The sequence below is a fragment of the Bombina bombina genome, chromosome 1 (assembly GCF_027579735.1).
Source record: "Bombina bombina isolate aBomBom1 chromosome 1, aBomBom1.pri, whole genome shotgun sequence".
NCBI classification, from domain to species: Eukaryota; Metazoa; Chordata; class Amphibia; order Anura; family Bombinatoridae; genus Bombina; species Bombina bombina.
In genome coordinates, this window is record NC_069499.1 from 236,506,076 (window position 1) to 236,521,203 (window position 15,128).

The following is a 15,128-nucleotide window of genomic DNA, read 5'->3' on the forward strand; positions in this document are numbered from 1 at the left end:
TAACAACAGTCTGCTAGTGTGAGATTCTGTTAAATGAAAAGATGGAGCTTGAACAAAGATATCGTCCCAGTAAGGAAACACCACAATACCCTGAGTTCTGATCACAGACAAAAGGGTACCCAGAACCTTTGAGAATATTCTGGGAGCTGTAGTCAGACAAAACAGTTGAGCAACAAACAAAGTGCTTGTCCAGAAAGGCAAACCTTGGAAACTGATAATGTTCCCTGTGAATAGGAACAGTAAAGTAAGCATCCTTTAAATCTATTCATAGTAGAGAGAAACCATATCAACAGACCAAGATTTTAAACATAAAACCCTTCTGGAAAGTACTACCAAAGACATACTTTTAGCATTAATCTTAATGATGTCTAAAACAGCATAAACAATGAAAGCATTAGCACATTTAAGCAACTCCAAAAGGTTTTTTTAAAAAAAAAATCAGAATATCTGAGTACCAGCTTGTCACTTTGAGGAATATTCGCTGGTGTGAAACGATATTAAACTATATTGTTTTCTTATCTTTTTTGGATTTTGTCACATGGGAATCATGGAAGATAATTAGTTAGTCCAAGTTACCCTCCCCCATATAATGTGGCATCTGTCAACCAATCACAAATACATATACAAATTTACTGTGCACTTTTGCACATGCTCCGTAGAAGCTGGAGCCTCAGAAACTGTGCAAACAAAAATAATGTGCTTGTTTTTATAATGGATGTATATTGTAAAGTTTTTTTAAGTTGCATGCTCTATGTAAATCATGAAACATTCATTTTGACTAGTGGCCTTTTAAATGAATTCACATCTGATAGAGCAGTGCTTTCCAAACTGTGTTTCAAGACACATTAGTGTGTCGGCAGCAGTGTGTAGGTGTGTCCCTGCTTCAGAACAAATTTTTTTTAATTTAAATTTTTTTTTTAGATTTTTTTTTTTGGTTTCCGACTTTCCGCCTGCTTGCTACGCATATCACATGGTTGACTCATGATTGATACCTAGTGGATCACAGATCATCTTAACCTATTGGCGCATTTCAGTGGGAACTGAAACTATTCCCAATTGGCGGCTTTGGCAGCACATTGGTTTCTGACTGCACGTATAGTCTCCTCAATCGGCTCGTGACTGCATGTGTAGTAAGTGAGTGGGATAGCAGTGTGTTTGCAGTGTGGGCAGTAGTCAGTGCAATTCGCAGAGCTCTGAGGGCGGCAGCTTAAATGCTGAGCTGAAGTCAAAGTGGTTTCTTTTTTTGCAGCTAGCTCTAAGTAGTGCATTGCTGCTCCTGCTCTTGATATATGAATAGGAAGTGGAAGCTTAAAAATGCTTGATGATGAAATGCGAGTGTCTTTATCCAATATTCCGCCAAATATTCAGAAACTATGTTCATCCCATCAACATCATACATCCCATTAAAATAGTAAGTAGCTATTGGTGTTATTAAAGTTTTGTTTTATTCTTGCACATACATACTGTTACTTGTAAATACATTTCGTTATATCATTTATGTATGTGTCCATATCTCTTAAAACAAGTTAGTTTAACCTCCTGTTTGCTAGTACAACTGAATTACTGCGTCGCAAAATTATGTAGGTCTAAAAAGTGTGTCACACACATCAAAAGTTTGGAAAGCTCTGTGATAGAGGAACTTTTAAATACAAGAGGAAACCATTGAAAACTTGCATAATTTATATGGACTCAGAATGCTGTGCGCTTGCTTACAACACATGAAGTGGTTTCTGATGCAAATCATACCAATGACCAAGTTAAATTCAAAATTTCCGTCAGCCATAATGCCAAGATGTAAGCCTATTGCTCACCTTACTTGCATCACACACCATCTACATGTTGACCTCTAAGACTGTAGTTACACAATTCTGGATAATCCCCAAAGTGACAAGCTGGTTCTCATATTTTAGAGTTTATATAAAGCTTTATATAGTAGTGCAATCCTGGTGTTTAAGCTCTCAGGCTCAGCTATTGCAATGGTAACTTGGTATCCTCCACAGTGGTGAAGTATCAATTATGCAAAATGAGAACAGAATCAAAACATAGTATAGCCCTTTTTTTATACATAAAATGGTATAAACTTGTGTATCAATCACATCAATAGACTTAGCTCACAAGCTCTTACAATTTGTAGAACATCTGAGATGTAGGTGCCACATACTGCAGATGGCAAAACGTGTACAGAGGCCTCGATATGAGAGAGTGATCTCTAATGATATATACTAGACATACAAGACACACTCACATACACACCTTTGTCTGGGTCTCTGCCTTGTAACACTGCCAATCTCTTCCCGATCTCTAGTAGCTTTTCATTTCTGGTGTTCTCCTCTCTTAGTTCTACAGCTGCTTCTTGCAAAATTCTGTTCTTCTCTTCTTCCAGATGAGCAGGGTTTAGCTCTGTTTGTATGTTTGTCCAACTTTCTTTCCCATCTACTCTGTTTAGGTCATTTACAGACTGAGGGCCAGGATCTAGAAACATTAAAGGGATAGAAAGGTCATACACTGAAATGTGCACAAATGCATTTCCATTTGAATAGAAAGATCTTTGCAATATACTTCTATAAGCTAATATGCTTCTAGTAAAAGATCTGCAAATCACAGACTCATATATACATACACTGTGAACTCTTGCACAAGCTCAGTAGGAAAACGTGCATATAAATAGACTGCGCACAATTTTATAACATAAGTAAGTTAGTATGTTTTTTTTAATTTGTGTACCTGAATCATGAAATAAAAACTGTGACCTCAGTATTAATTTTCCATTAAACAAAAAAAGACATAGCTAAAGTTTACAAATTATATGAGAGAGAGAAAGAGAGATAGAAAAGAGAAAGAGCAAAAAAGAGAAAGAGAGAAAAAGAGAGAAGAGGAGAGAGAAAGAGAACAAGAACGAGAGAAAAACAGAAAGAAAGAGAAAAAGAGAAAGAGAACAAGAGAATCAGAGGAGAGAGAAAAAGAGAAAGAGAAAAAACATAATTTATGTAAGAACTTACCTGATAAATTCATTTCTTTCATATTAACAAGAGTCCATGAGCTAGTGACGTATGGGATATACATTCCTACCAGGAGGGGCAAAGTTTCCCAAACCTCAAAATGCCTATAAATACACCCCTCACCACACCCACAAATCAGTTTAACGAATAGCCAAGAAGTGGGGTGATAAGAAAAAAAGTGCGAAGCATATAAAATAAGGAATTGGAATAATTGTGCTTTATACAAAAAAATCATAACCACCACAAAAAAGGGTGGGCCTCATGGACTCTTGTTAATATGAAAGAAATGAATTTATCAGGTAAGTTCTTACATAAATTATGTTTTCTTTCATGTAATTAACAAGAGTCCATGAGCTAGTGACGTATGGGATAATGACTACCCAAGATGTGGATCTTTCCACACAAGAGTCACTAGAGAGGGAGGGATAAAATAAAGACAGCCAATTCCTGCTGAAAATAATCCACACCCAAAATAAAGTTTAACAAAAAACATAAGCAGAAGATTCAAACTGAAATTGCTGCCTGAAGAACTTTTCTACCAAAAACTGCTTCAGAAGAAGAAAAGACATCAAAATGGTAGAATTTAGTAAAAGTATGCAAAGAGGACCAAGTTGCTGCTTTGCAGATCTGGTCAACCGAAGCTTCATTCCTAAACGCCCAGGAAGTAGATACTGACCTAGTAGAATGAGCTGTAATTCTCTGAGGCGGAATTTTACCCGACTCAACATAGGCAAGATGAATTAAAGATTTCAACCAAGATGCCAAAGAAATGGCAGAAGCTTTCTGGCCTTTCCTAGAACCGGAAAAGATAACAAATAGACTAGAAGTCTTACGGAAAGATTTCGTAGCTTCAACATAATATTTCAAAGCTCTAACAACATCCAAAGAATGCAATGATTTCTCCTTAGAATTCTTAGGATTAGGACATAATGAAGGAACCACAATTTCTCTACTAATGTTGTTGGAATTCACAACTTTAGGTAAAAATTCAAAAGAAGTTCGCAACACCGCCTTATCCTGATGAAAAATCAGAAAAGGAGACTCACACGAAAGAGCAGAAAATTCAGAAACTCTTCTAGCAGAAGAGATGGCCAAAAGGAACAAAACTTTCCAAGAAAGTAATTTAATGTCCAATGAATGCATAGGTTCAAACGGAGGAGCTTGAAGAGCTCCCAGAACCAAATTCAAACTCCAAGGAGGAGAAATTGACTTAATGACAGGCTTTATACGAACCAAAGCTTGTACAAAACAATGAATATCAGGAAGAATAGCAACCTTTCTGTTGAAAAAGAACAGAAAGAGCAGAGATTTGACCTTTCAAGGAACTTGCGGACAAACCCTTATCTAAACCATCCTGAAGAAATTGTAATATTCTCGGTATTCTAAAAAAAATGCCAAGAAAAATGATGAGAAAGACACCAAGAAATATAAGTCTTCCAGACTCTATAATATATCTCTCTGGATACAGATTTACGAGCCTGTAACATAGTATTAATCACAGAGTCAGAGAAACCTCTTTGACCAAGAATCAAGCGTTCAATCTCCATACCTTTAAATTTAAGGATTTCAGATCCTGATGGAAAAAAGGACCTTGAGACAAAAGGTCTGGTCTTAACGGAAGAGTACACGGTTGGCAAGAGGCCATCCGGACAAGATCCGCATACCAAAACCTGTGAGGCCATGCCGGAGCTACCAGCAGAACAAACGAGCATTCCTTCAGAATCTTGGAGATTACTCTTGGAAGAAGAACTAGAGGCGGAAAGATATAGGCAGGATGATACTTCCAAGGAAGTGAAAATGCATCCACTGCCTCCGCCTGAGGATCCCGGGATCTGGACAGATACCTGGGAAGTTTCTTGTTTAGATGAGAAGCCATCAGATCTATTTCTGGAAGTTCCCACATTTGAACAATCTGAAGAAATACCTCTGGGTGAAGAGACCATTCGCCCGGATGCAACGTTTGGCGACTGAGATAATCCGCTTTCCAATTGTCCATACCTGGGATATAAACCGCAGAGATTAGACAGGAGCTGGATTCCGCCCAAACCAAAATTCGAGATACTTCTTTCATAGCCAGAGGACTGTGAGTCCCTCCTTGATGATTGATGTATGCCACAGATGTGACATTGTCTTATCTGAAAACAAATGAACAACTCTCTCTTCGGAAGAGGCCAAGACTGAAGAGCTCTGAAAATTGCACGGAGTTCCAAAATATTGATCGGAAATCTCACCTCCTGAGATTCCCAAACCCCTTGTGCCGTCAGATACCCCCATACAGCTCCCCAACCTGTAAAACTAGCATCTGTTGAGATTATAGTCCAGGTCGGAAGAACAAAGAAGCCCCCTGAACTAAACGATGGTGATCTGTCCACCATGTCAGAGAGTGTCATAAAATCGGTTTAAAGATATTAATTGAGATATCTTTGAGTAATCCCTGCACCATTGGTTCAGCATACAGAGCTGAAGAGGTCGCATGTAAAAACGAGCAAAGGAGATCGCATCTGATGCGGCAGTCCTAAGACCCAACATTTCCATGCATAAGGCTACCAAAGGGAATGATTGTGACTGAAGGTTTTGACAAGCTGATATCAATGTTAAACTTCTCTTGACTGACAAGGACAGAGTCATAGACACTGAATTTATCTAGAAACCTAAAAAGGTTACCCTTGTCTGAGGAATCAATGAACTGATTGGTAAATTGATCCTCCAACCATGAACTTGAAGAAACAACACAAGTCGATTCGTATGAGATTCTACGAAAATGAGAAGACTGAGCAAGTACCAAGATATCGTCCAAATAAGGAAATACCAACACTCTATTCTCTGAATAGAGAAAGAAGGGCACCGAGAACCTTTGAAAAAAATTCTTGGAACTGAGGCTAGGCCAAACGGTAGAGCCACAAAACTGGTAATGCTTGTCTAAAAAGAGAATCTCAGACACTAAAAGTAATCTGGATGAATCGGAATATGCAGATACACATCCTGTAAATCTATTGTAGACATATAATGCCCTTGCTAAACAAAAGGCAGGATAGTCATACAGTAACCATCTTGAATGTTGGTATCCTAACATAACGATTCAATAATGATAGATCCAGAACTGGTCTGAAGGAATTGACCTTCTTTGGTACAATGAAGAGATAAAATAAAACCCCAGCCCCTGTTCCAGAACTGGAACTGGCATAAATACTCCAGCCAACTCTAGATCTGAAACACATTTCAGAAATGCTGAGCCTTGCTGTGTTAACTGGGACACGGGAAAGAAAAGAATCTCTTAGCAGGAGGCCTTAACTTGAAGCCAATTCTGTACCTTTCTGAAACAATGTTTCTGAAACCAGAGATTAAGAACGGAGTTGATCCAAATTTCTTTGAAGAAAACGTAATCTGCCCCATACCAGCTGAGCTGGAATAAGGGCCGCACCTTCATAGGTACTTAGGAGCTGGCTATAGGTTTCTATAAAGCTCGGATATATTCCAAACTGGAAATAGTTTCCAAACTGATACCGCTCCTGAGGATGAAGGATCAGGCTTTTGTTCCTTGTTGTGAGGAAAGGAACGAAATGATTATTTACCCTGGAAAGAAAGGGAAAGCAAAGTTGACTTAGAAGACATGTCAGTATTCCAAGTTTAATCCATAAAGCTTTTCTAGCTAAAATAGCTAGAGACATATACCTGACATCAACTCTAATGATATCAAAAGATGGTATCACCAATAAAATTATTAGCATGTTATAGAATAATAATAATGCTATAAAATTATGATCTGTTACTTGTTGCGCTAAAGCTTCTAACCAAAAAGTTGAAGCTGCAGCAACATCCGCTAAAAATATAGCAGGTCTAAGAAGATTACCTGAACATAAGTAAGCTTTTCTTAGAAAGGATTCAATTTTCCTATCTAAAGGATCCTTAAATGAAGTACTATCTGCCATAGGAATAGTAGTACATTAGCAGGAGTAGAGACAGCCCCATAACCTTAGGGATTTTTGTCCCAAAAAACTCTAATCTGTCAGATGGCACAGGATATAATTTGCTTAAACGTCTAGAAGGAGTAAATAAATTACCCAAATTATTCCATTCCCTGGAAATTACTTCAGAAATAGCATCAGGGAGATAAAACACTTCTGGAATAACTACCTTATTTAAACGTTTACATTTAGTATCAAGAGGACCAGAATCCTCTATTTCTAATGCAAATAACACTTCTTTAAGTAAAGAACGAATAAATTCCATCTTGGACAAATACAAAGATTTATCAGCATCAAAATGATGATGTTCATTTAAAAATTCATCTGAAAAAAAGAGAAGTTTTAAAAGACTTTTATGTATACTAGAAGGAGAAATAACAGACATAGCCTTCTTAATGGATTTAAAATAAATAAAATCTCTTATGTTATCAGGAACACTCTGAAAATTAGATGTTGACGGAACAGCAACAGGTAATGTAACAGTACTAAAGGAAATTTTATCTGCATTAATAAGTTTGACATGACATGCAATACAAATAACAGCTGGAGAAACAGATACCAAAAGTTTATAGCAGACTTAGCTTGGTAGCTCCAGCACTGTGCAGTGATTTTCCTGTAGTAACTTCTGACTCAGTTGCAACGTGGAACATCTTGCAATATGTAAAAGAAAAAAACAACATATAAAGCAAAATTGATCAAATTCCTTAAATGACAGTTTCAGGAATGGGAAAAAAATGCCAGTGAACAAGCTTCTAGCAACCAGAAGCAATAAATAATGAGACTTAAATAATGTGGAGACAAAAATGACGCCCAAATTTTTTAGCGCCAAAAAAGACGCCCACATTATTTGGCGCCTAAATGCTTTTGGCGCCAAAAATGACGCCACATCCGGAACGCCGACATTTTTGGCGCAAAATAACGTCAAAGAATGACGCAACTTCCGGCGACACGTATGACGCCGGAAACGGAAATAGAATTTTTGCGCCAAAAAAGTCCGCGCCAAAAATGACGCAATAAAATGAAGCATTTTCAGCCCCCGCGAGCCTAACAGCCCACAGGGAAAAAGTCAAATTTAAGGTAAAATATGTTAAATTAAAATGCATTATCCCAAATATGAAACTGACTGTCTGGAAAATAAGGAAAGTTGAACATTCTGAGTCAAGGCAAATAAATGTTTGAATACATATATTTAGAACTTTATAAATAAAGTGCCCAACCATAGCTTGGAGTGTCACAGAAAATAAGACTTACTTACCCCAGGACACTCATCTACATGTTTGTAGAAAGCCAAACCAGTACTGAAACGAGAATCAGTAGAGGAAATGGTAAATATAAGAGTATATCGTCGATCTGAAAAGGGAGGTAAGAGATGAATCTCTACGACCGATAACAGAGAACCTATGAAATAGACCCCGTAGAAGGAGATCACTGCATTCAAATAGGCAATACTCTCCTCACATCCCTCTGACATTCACTGCACGCTGAGAGGAAAACCGGGCTCCAACTTGCTGCGGAGCGCATATCAACGTAGAATCTAGCACAAACTTACTTCACCACCTCCATCGGAGGCAAAGTTTGTAAAACTGATTTGTGGGTGTGGTGAGGGGTGTATTTATAGGCATTTTGAGGTTTGGGAAACTTTGCCCCTCCTGGTAGGAATGTATATCCCATACGTCACTAGCTCATGGACTCTTGTTAATTACATGAAAGAAAGAGAGAATACGAGAAAGAGAGAGAAAAAGAAAAAAAACAAGAGAAAGAGAACAAGAGAAAGAGAGAAAAAAGAGAAAAAGAAAAAAAAAAGAGAGAAAAAGAGGAGAGAAAAAGAGAAAGAGAGAGAAAGGAGAGAAAAAGAGAAAGAGAACAAGAGAAAAAGGAAATGTATGCTTACCTGATAAATTAATTTCTTATACGATATGACGAGTCCACGGATTTCATCCTTACTTGTGGGATTTATCCTCCTGCTAACAGGAAGTGGCAAAGAGCACCACAGCAGAGCTGTATATATAGCTCCTCCCTTCCTTCCACCTCCAGTCATTCGACCGAAGTTAGGAAGAGAAAGGAAAAGCCAAAGGTGCAGAGGTGACTGAAGTTTATAAAAAAAAAAAAAAAAAAATCTAAACCTGTCTTAAAAATAACAGGGTGGGCCGTGGACTCGTCATATCGTAGAAGAAATAAATTTATCAGGTAAGCATAAATTTCCTTTTCTTCTACAAGATAGGAGGAGTCCACGGATTTCATCCTTACTTGTGGGATACAATACCAAAGCTACAGGACACGGATGAAAGGGAGGGACAAGACAGGAACCTAAACGGAAGGCACCACTGCTTGAAGAACCTTTTTCCCAAAACCAGCCTCAGAAGAAGCAAAAGTATCAAATTTGTAAAATTTGGAAAAAGTGTGAAGAGACGACCAAGTCGCAGCCTTGCAAATCTGTTCAACAGAAGCATCGTTTTTAAATGCCCATGAGGAAGCCACAGCCCTAGTAGAATGAGCCGTAATTCTTTCAGGAGGCTGCTGTCCAGCAGTCTCATATGCCAGACGGATGATACTCTTCAGCCAAAAAGAAAGAGAGGTAGCCGTAGCCTTCTGACCCCTACGCTTTCCAGAAAAAACAATGAATAATTAAGATGATTGACGGAAATCCTTAGTCGCCTGCAAGTAGAACTTCAGGGCACGGACCACGTCCAGGTTATGCAACATACGCTCCTTCTTAGAAGAAGGGTTAGGACATAATGAAGGAACAACAATTTCCTGATTAATATTCTTATTAGAAACAACCTTAGGAAGGAAACCAGGTTTGGTACGTAAAACCACCTTATCAGAATGAAAGATAAGATAAGGCAAATCACATTGTAATGCTGAAAGTTCAGAAACTCTACGAGCAGAAGAAATAGCAACCAGAAACAAAACTTTCCAAGATAACAACTTAATATCTATGGAATGCATGGGTTCAAACGGAACCCCTTGAAGAACATTAAGAACTAAATTCAAACTCCAGGGTGGAGCAATTGGTTTAAACACAGGCTTAATTCTGGTTAGAGTCTGACAAAAAGACTGAACGTCTGGAACATCAGCCAAACGTTTGTGTAGCAAAAATGACAAAGCAGAGATCTGCCCCTTTAAGGAACTTGCTGACAACCCTTTCTCCAATCCTTCTTGGAGAAAGGACAGAATCCTGGGAATCCTAACTCTACTCCATGAGTAGCCCTTGGATTCGCACCAACAAAGATATTTACGCCATATCTTATGGTAAATCTTTCTAGTAACAGGTTTACTTGCCTGAAACAGAGTATCAATGACCGAATCAGAGAACCCTCGCTTAGATAAAATCAAGCGTTCAATCTCCAAGCAGTCAGCTGCAGAGAAATTAGATTTGGATGTTGGAAAGGACCTTGAATGAGAAGGTCCTGTCTCAATGGAAGTTTCCACGGAGGCACAGAGGACATGTCCACTAGATCTGCATACCATGTACTGCGTGGCCACGCAGGCGCAATTAGAATTACTGAAGCCCTCTCCTGTTTGATCCGAGCAATCACCCGGGGAAGGAGAGGAAACGGTGGAAACACATAAGCTAGGTTGAACGACCAAGGCACTGCCAAGGCATCTATCAGTTCCGCCTGAGGATCCCTTGACCTGGATCCGTATGTATGTATGTAGATTGCTGAGAACAAGAGTGGGCCTCCGCTCATCGAATTATCTTGGATACTTCTGTCATCGCTAAGGAACTCCTCGTTCCTCCCTGATGATTGATGTAAGCCACAGTCGTGATGTTGTCCGACTGGAATCTAATGAATTTGTCTGAAGCCGAGGCCACGCCTGAAGCGCATTGAATATTGCTCTCAACTCCAGAATATTGATTGGAAGTAGAGACTCCACCTGAGTCCATACACCCTGAGCCTTCAGGGAATTCCAGACTGCACCCCAGCTTAGTAGACTGGCGTCCGTTGTCACTATCACCCACAAGGGTCTGCGGAAACACGTCCCTTGGGACAGATGATCCGGCGACAACCACCAAAGAAGAGAGTCTCTGGTCTCCTGGTCCAGATTTATCTGAGGTGATAAATTTGCATAATCCCCATTCCACTGTCCAAGCATGCACAGTTGCAGTGGTCTGAGATGAAATCGAGCAAACGGAATGATGTCCATTGCCGCCACCATCAATCCAATTACCTCCATGCACTGAGCCACTGATGGCCGAGGATTGGACTGAAGGGCTCGGCATGTATTTAGAATCTTTGACTTTCTGACCTCCGTCAGAAAAATCTTCATGGATATAGAATCTATAAGAGTTCCCAAGAAGGGAACCTTTGTCTGTGGAATTAGTGAACTTTTTTCTAGATTCACCTTCCATCCGTGAGTTCTCAGAAAGGACAACACTATGTCTGTATGAGATTTTGTTAGATGATAAGTTGACGCCTGAATCAGAATATCGTCCAGATAAGGTGCCACTGCTATGCCCCACGGCCTGAGAACTGCCAGAAGGGACCCTAGAACCTTCGTGAAGATTCTGGGTGCTGCGGCCAACCTGAAGGGAAGAGCCACAAACTGAAAATGGTAGTCATATATTGACCCTCCTGGATCATTGGCAAAATTGTTCGAATGGTCTCCATCTTGAAAGATGGGACTCTGAGAAACTTGTTTAGACTCTTGAGATCTAAAATGGGTCTGAACGTTCCCTCTTGTTTGGGAACCACGAAAAGATTTGAGTAAAACCCCTGCCCTTGTTCTAGTCTTGGAACGGGACAAATTACTCCCATAGTAGAGAGGTCTTTTACACAGCGTAAGAACGCCTCTCTTTTTATCTAGTCTACAGACAATCGTGAAAGAAGAAATCTCCCTCTTGGGAGAAAACTTTTGAATTCCAGCTGATACCCGTGGGTCACGATTTCCAGTGCCCAGGGGTCCTGAACATCTCTTGCCCAAGCCTGGACAAAGAGAGAAAGTCTGCCCACTACTAGATCCGGTCCCAGATCGGGGGCTGCCCCTTCATGCTGTCTTGGTAGTAGCAGCGGGCTTCTTGGGTTGTTTACCCTTGTTCCAAGCCTGGTTGGGTCTCCAGACGGACTTGGCCTGAGCAAAATTCCCTTCCTGCTTGGCGGAAGAAGCGGGTACTCCTTTAAAGTTCCGAAAGGAACAAAAATTATTCTGTTTACCCCTCAATTTAACAGTCTTATCCTGAGGTAGGAGATGACCCTTACCTCCAGTGATGTCAGAAATTATTTCATTCAAGTCAGGCCCGAATAGGGTCTTACCCTTGAAAGGAATAGCCAAAAGCTTTGACTTAGATGACACATCAGCAGACCAAGATTTTAACCATAACGATCTACGCTAAAATGGCAAATCCAGCATTCTTAGCCGCCAACTTGGCAATTTGAAAGGCGGTATCTGTGATAAAAGAATTAGCCAGCTTGAGAGCCTTAATTCTATCTAAAATGTCCTCTAAAGGAGTCTCAGTCTTAAGAGACTCTTCTAAGGCATCAAACCAGAAAGCCGCTGCAGTGGTAATCGGAACAATGCAGGCTGTCGGTTTTAAAAGGAAACCCTGATGAATAAATAATTTTTTTAGAAGACCCTCCAATTTCTTATCCATAGGGTCTTTGAAAGCACAGCTATCCTCAATAGGAATAGTTGCACGCTTAGCCAGGGTAGATATAGCTCCCTCCACCTTAGGGACTGTCTGCCAAGAGTCCCGAACGGTGTCCGATATGGGATACATTTTCTTAAAATTAGGAGGAGGAGAGAACGGTATACCCGGTCTGTCCCACTCCTTCTTGATAATCTCCGAGATTCTCTTAGGAACCGGAAAAACATCAATGTAAGCGGGTACTTCTAGATATTTGTCCATTTTACACAATTTCTCTGGTGGTACCGTAATAGGGTCACAGTCATCCAGAGTCGCTAAGACCTCCCTAAGTAACAGGCGGAGGTGTTCCAGCTTAAATTTAAAAGACATAGTGTCCGAATCTGTCTGAGGTAACACACTTCCCGATTCCGAAAATTCTCCCTCAGACAAAAGTTCCCTGACCCCCAATTGAGATCCCTGTGAGGGTACATCGGAAATAGCCAACAAAGCATCAGAGGACGCAGTATTCACATTGATTCCTGTGCTACTGCGTTTACCCTGTAACACTGGTAACTTAGACAATACCTCTGTAAGGGTGGTTGACATAACTGCAGCCATATCCTGCAGAGTAAAAGAATTAGACGCGGTTGAGGAACTCGGCGTCGCTTGGGTGGGCGTTAAAGGTTGTGACACTTGGGGAGAATTAGGCGGCATATCATGATTCTCTTCAGACTGAGAATCATCCTTAGGCACACTTTCTTTAAATAAAATATGCTTTTTACATTGTAAGGCCCTTTCAGTACAAGAAGTACACAAATTAAGAGGGGGTTCCACAATGGACTCTAAACACATAGAACAAGGAGTTTTCTCAAGTTCAGACATGTTAAACAGACTAGCAATAGCCACAATAGTCGCTTTTAACCTTATTTATAGATTCGAAGAATTTTTTTTAAAAAAACGTACTGCGCCTTTAAATAATAAAAGCGCAACAATTTTTCTGTATTGCACCAAAAACGACTTTTCAGCACTAAAAATTATAATAAACAGTTCAAATTAGCCAAAAATTATTGCACAATTTGAGAAAAAGGCTAAATCACATTTTAAAGTGTCTTTATTTGTAAATAAGCTTTAAAAACGATAACAGCCCCTGCACAGAGCTGTGGCGCCTACCTGCCCCCAGGGTACTCAAGACTGAGTCAATAACGATCCGGTGACTGAAACTCAAACTTAGGCCCCACCGGAGCTAGTGTCTGCTGCCTTCTAGTGAAGAGAAACTGCGCGCCTGAGCGCGCGAAATAGGCCCCGCCCACCATGGGCGTCGCATTAACTGACTCCATAACCGCATGGGATGCGGTTTTAATAAGCCATGTGGTCCCCTAATGTGCGTACCCAAACATATCACTATGCCAAGTAATAAAAATAGAAAGTCTCTCAGCTGCCTCTCCCAGTGTCAAGCCCATATTGAGTCACATAACATAGTAATCAATATACAAAAACGGTAATTTCAGTACCACCATAACCCATATAGGTCTACTGCTTACCCCTTCCCCTGCAGGGAATAATGTCAGCCAATTCTGATATAACAAGTCTCCTCGGAAATAAAAGACTGAACATACCTCAATGTTGCTTGTAGCATGACCGTTCTCCACACTGAAGATTTTTCTTGCACTACCTTCAGAAGCTCTGTGGGAACCAGAATGGATCTTAGTAACGTCTGCTAAGATCAACAACATCAGAGCAGAAAAATAATCTCTTCATTCCTCTTGGGAATCCAGACTGACGATTTCACCCTGAGGAAAATAATACTCACCGGTACCATTTTAAAATAAAAAATTTCTTGATTGAAGAATCTAAAACTAACACCTCACTTTACCTCTTCCTATTACTAACACAGGCAAAGAGAATGACTGGGGGTGGAGGGAAGGGAGGAGCTATATATACAGCTCTGCTGTGGTGCTCTTTGCCACTTCCTGTTAGCAGGAGGATAAATCCCACAAGTAAGGATGAAATCCGTGGACTCGTCATATCTTGTACAAGAAAAGAGAAAGAGAGAAAAAGAAAAAGAGAGAGAGAGAAAAAGAGAATGAGAGAAAAAGAGAAAGAAAATGAGAGAAAAAGAGAAAGAAAATGAGAGAAAAAGAGAAAGAAAATGAGAGAGTAAAAGAGAAAACAAATAAAAGGTAGCTAGCTGCTGATTGGTGGCTGCACAATATGCTGCTTGTGATTGGCTCACCTGATATGTTCAACTAGCTCCTAATACAGGTATCCCTCAGTTTACGCCGGGGTTAGGTTCCAGAAGGAATGGTTGTAAATCGAAACCGTTGTAAATTGAAACCCAGTTTATAAATTAAGTCAATGGGAAGTGAGGGAGTTAGGTTCCAGGCCCCTCTCAAAATTGTCATAAGTAACACCTAATACATAATTTTTAAAGCTTTGAAATGAAGACTTTAAATGCTAAACAGCATTATAAACCTAATAAAATAGATTGTATCATCATCAAACTATGTTTAATGAACAAAAACATTTGCTAACAGCACCTAATAAAATTATCACACAAACACAGACTGTATCATCATCAATCTAAGTTTAATGAACAAA

General features: G+C 39.8%; 1 protein-coding gene across 1 annotated transcript in view; it reads right to left on the minus strand.

Annotated features, from left to right (window-relative positions):
• Nucleotides 1-15,128, minus strand: part of ZFYVE19 (zinc finger FYVE-type containing 19) — a 127,651-nt gene that overhangs the window by 26,084 nt on the left and 86,439 nt on the right. The window contains exon 8 of the mRNA XM_053697881.1: nt 2,254-2,472. Coding sequence (XP_053553856.1) covers nt 2,254-2,472 — 219 coding nt within the window. The remainder of the gene's footprint in view (nt 1-2,253; nt 2,473-15,128) is intronic.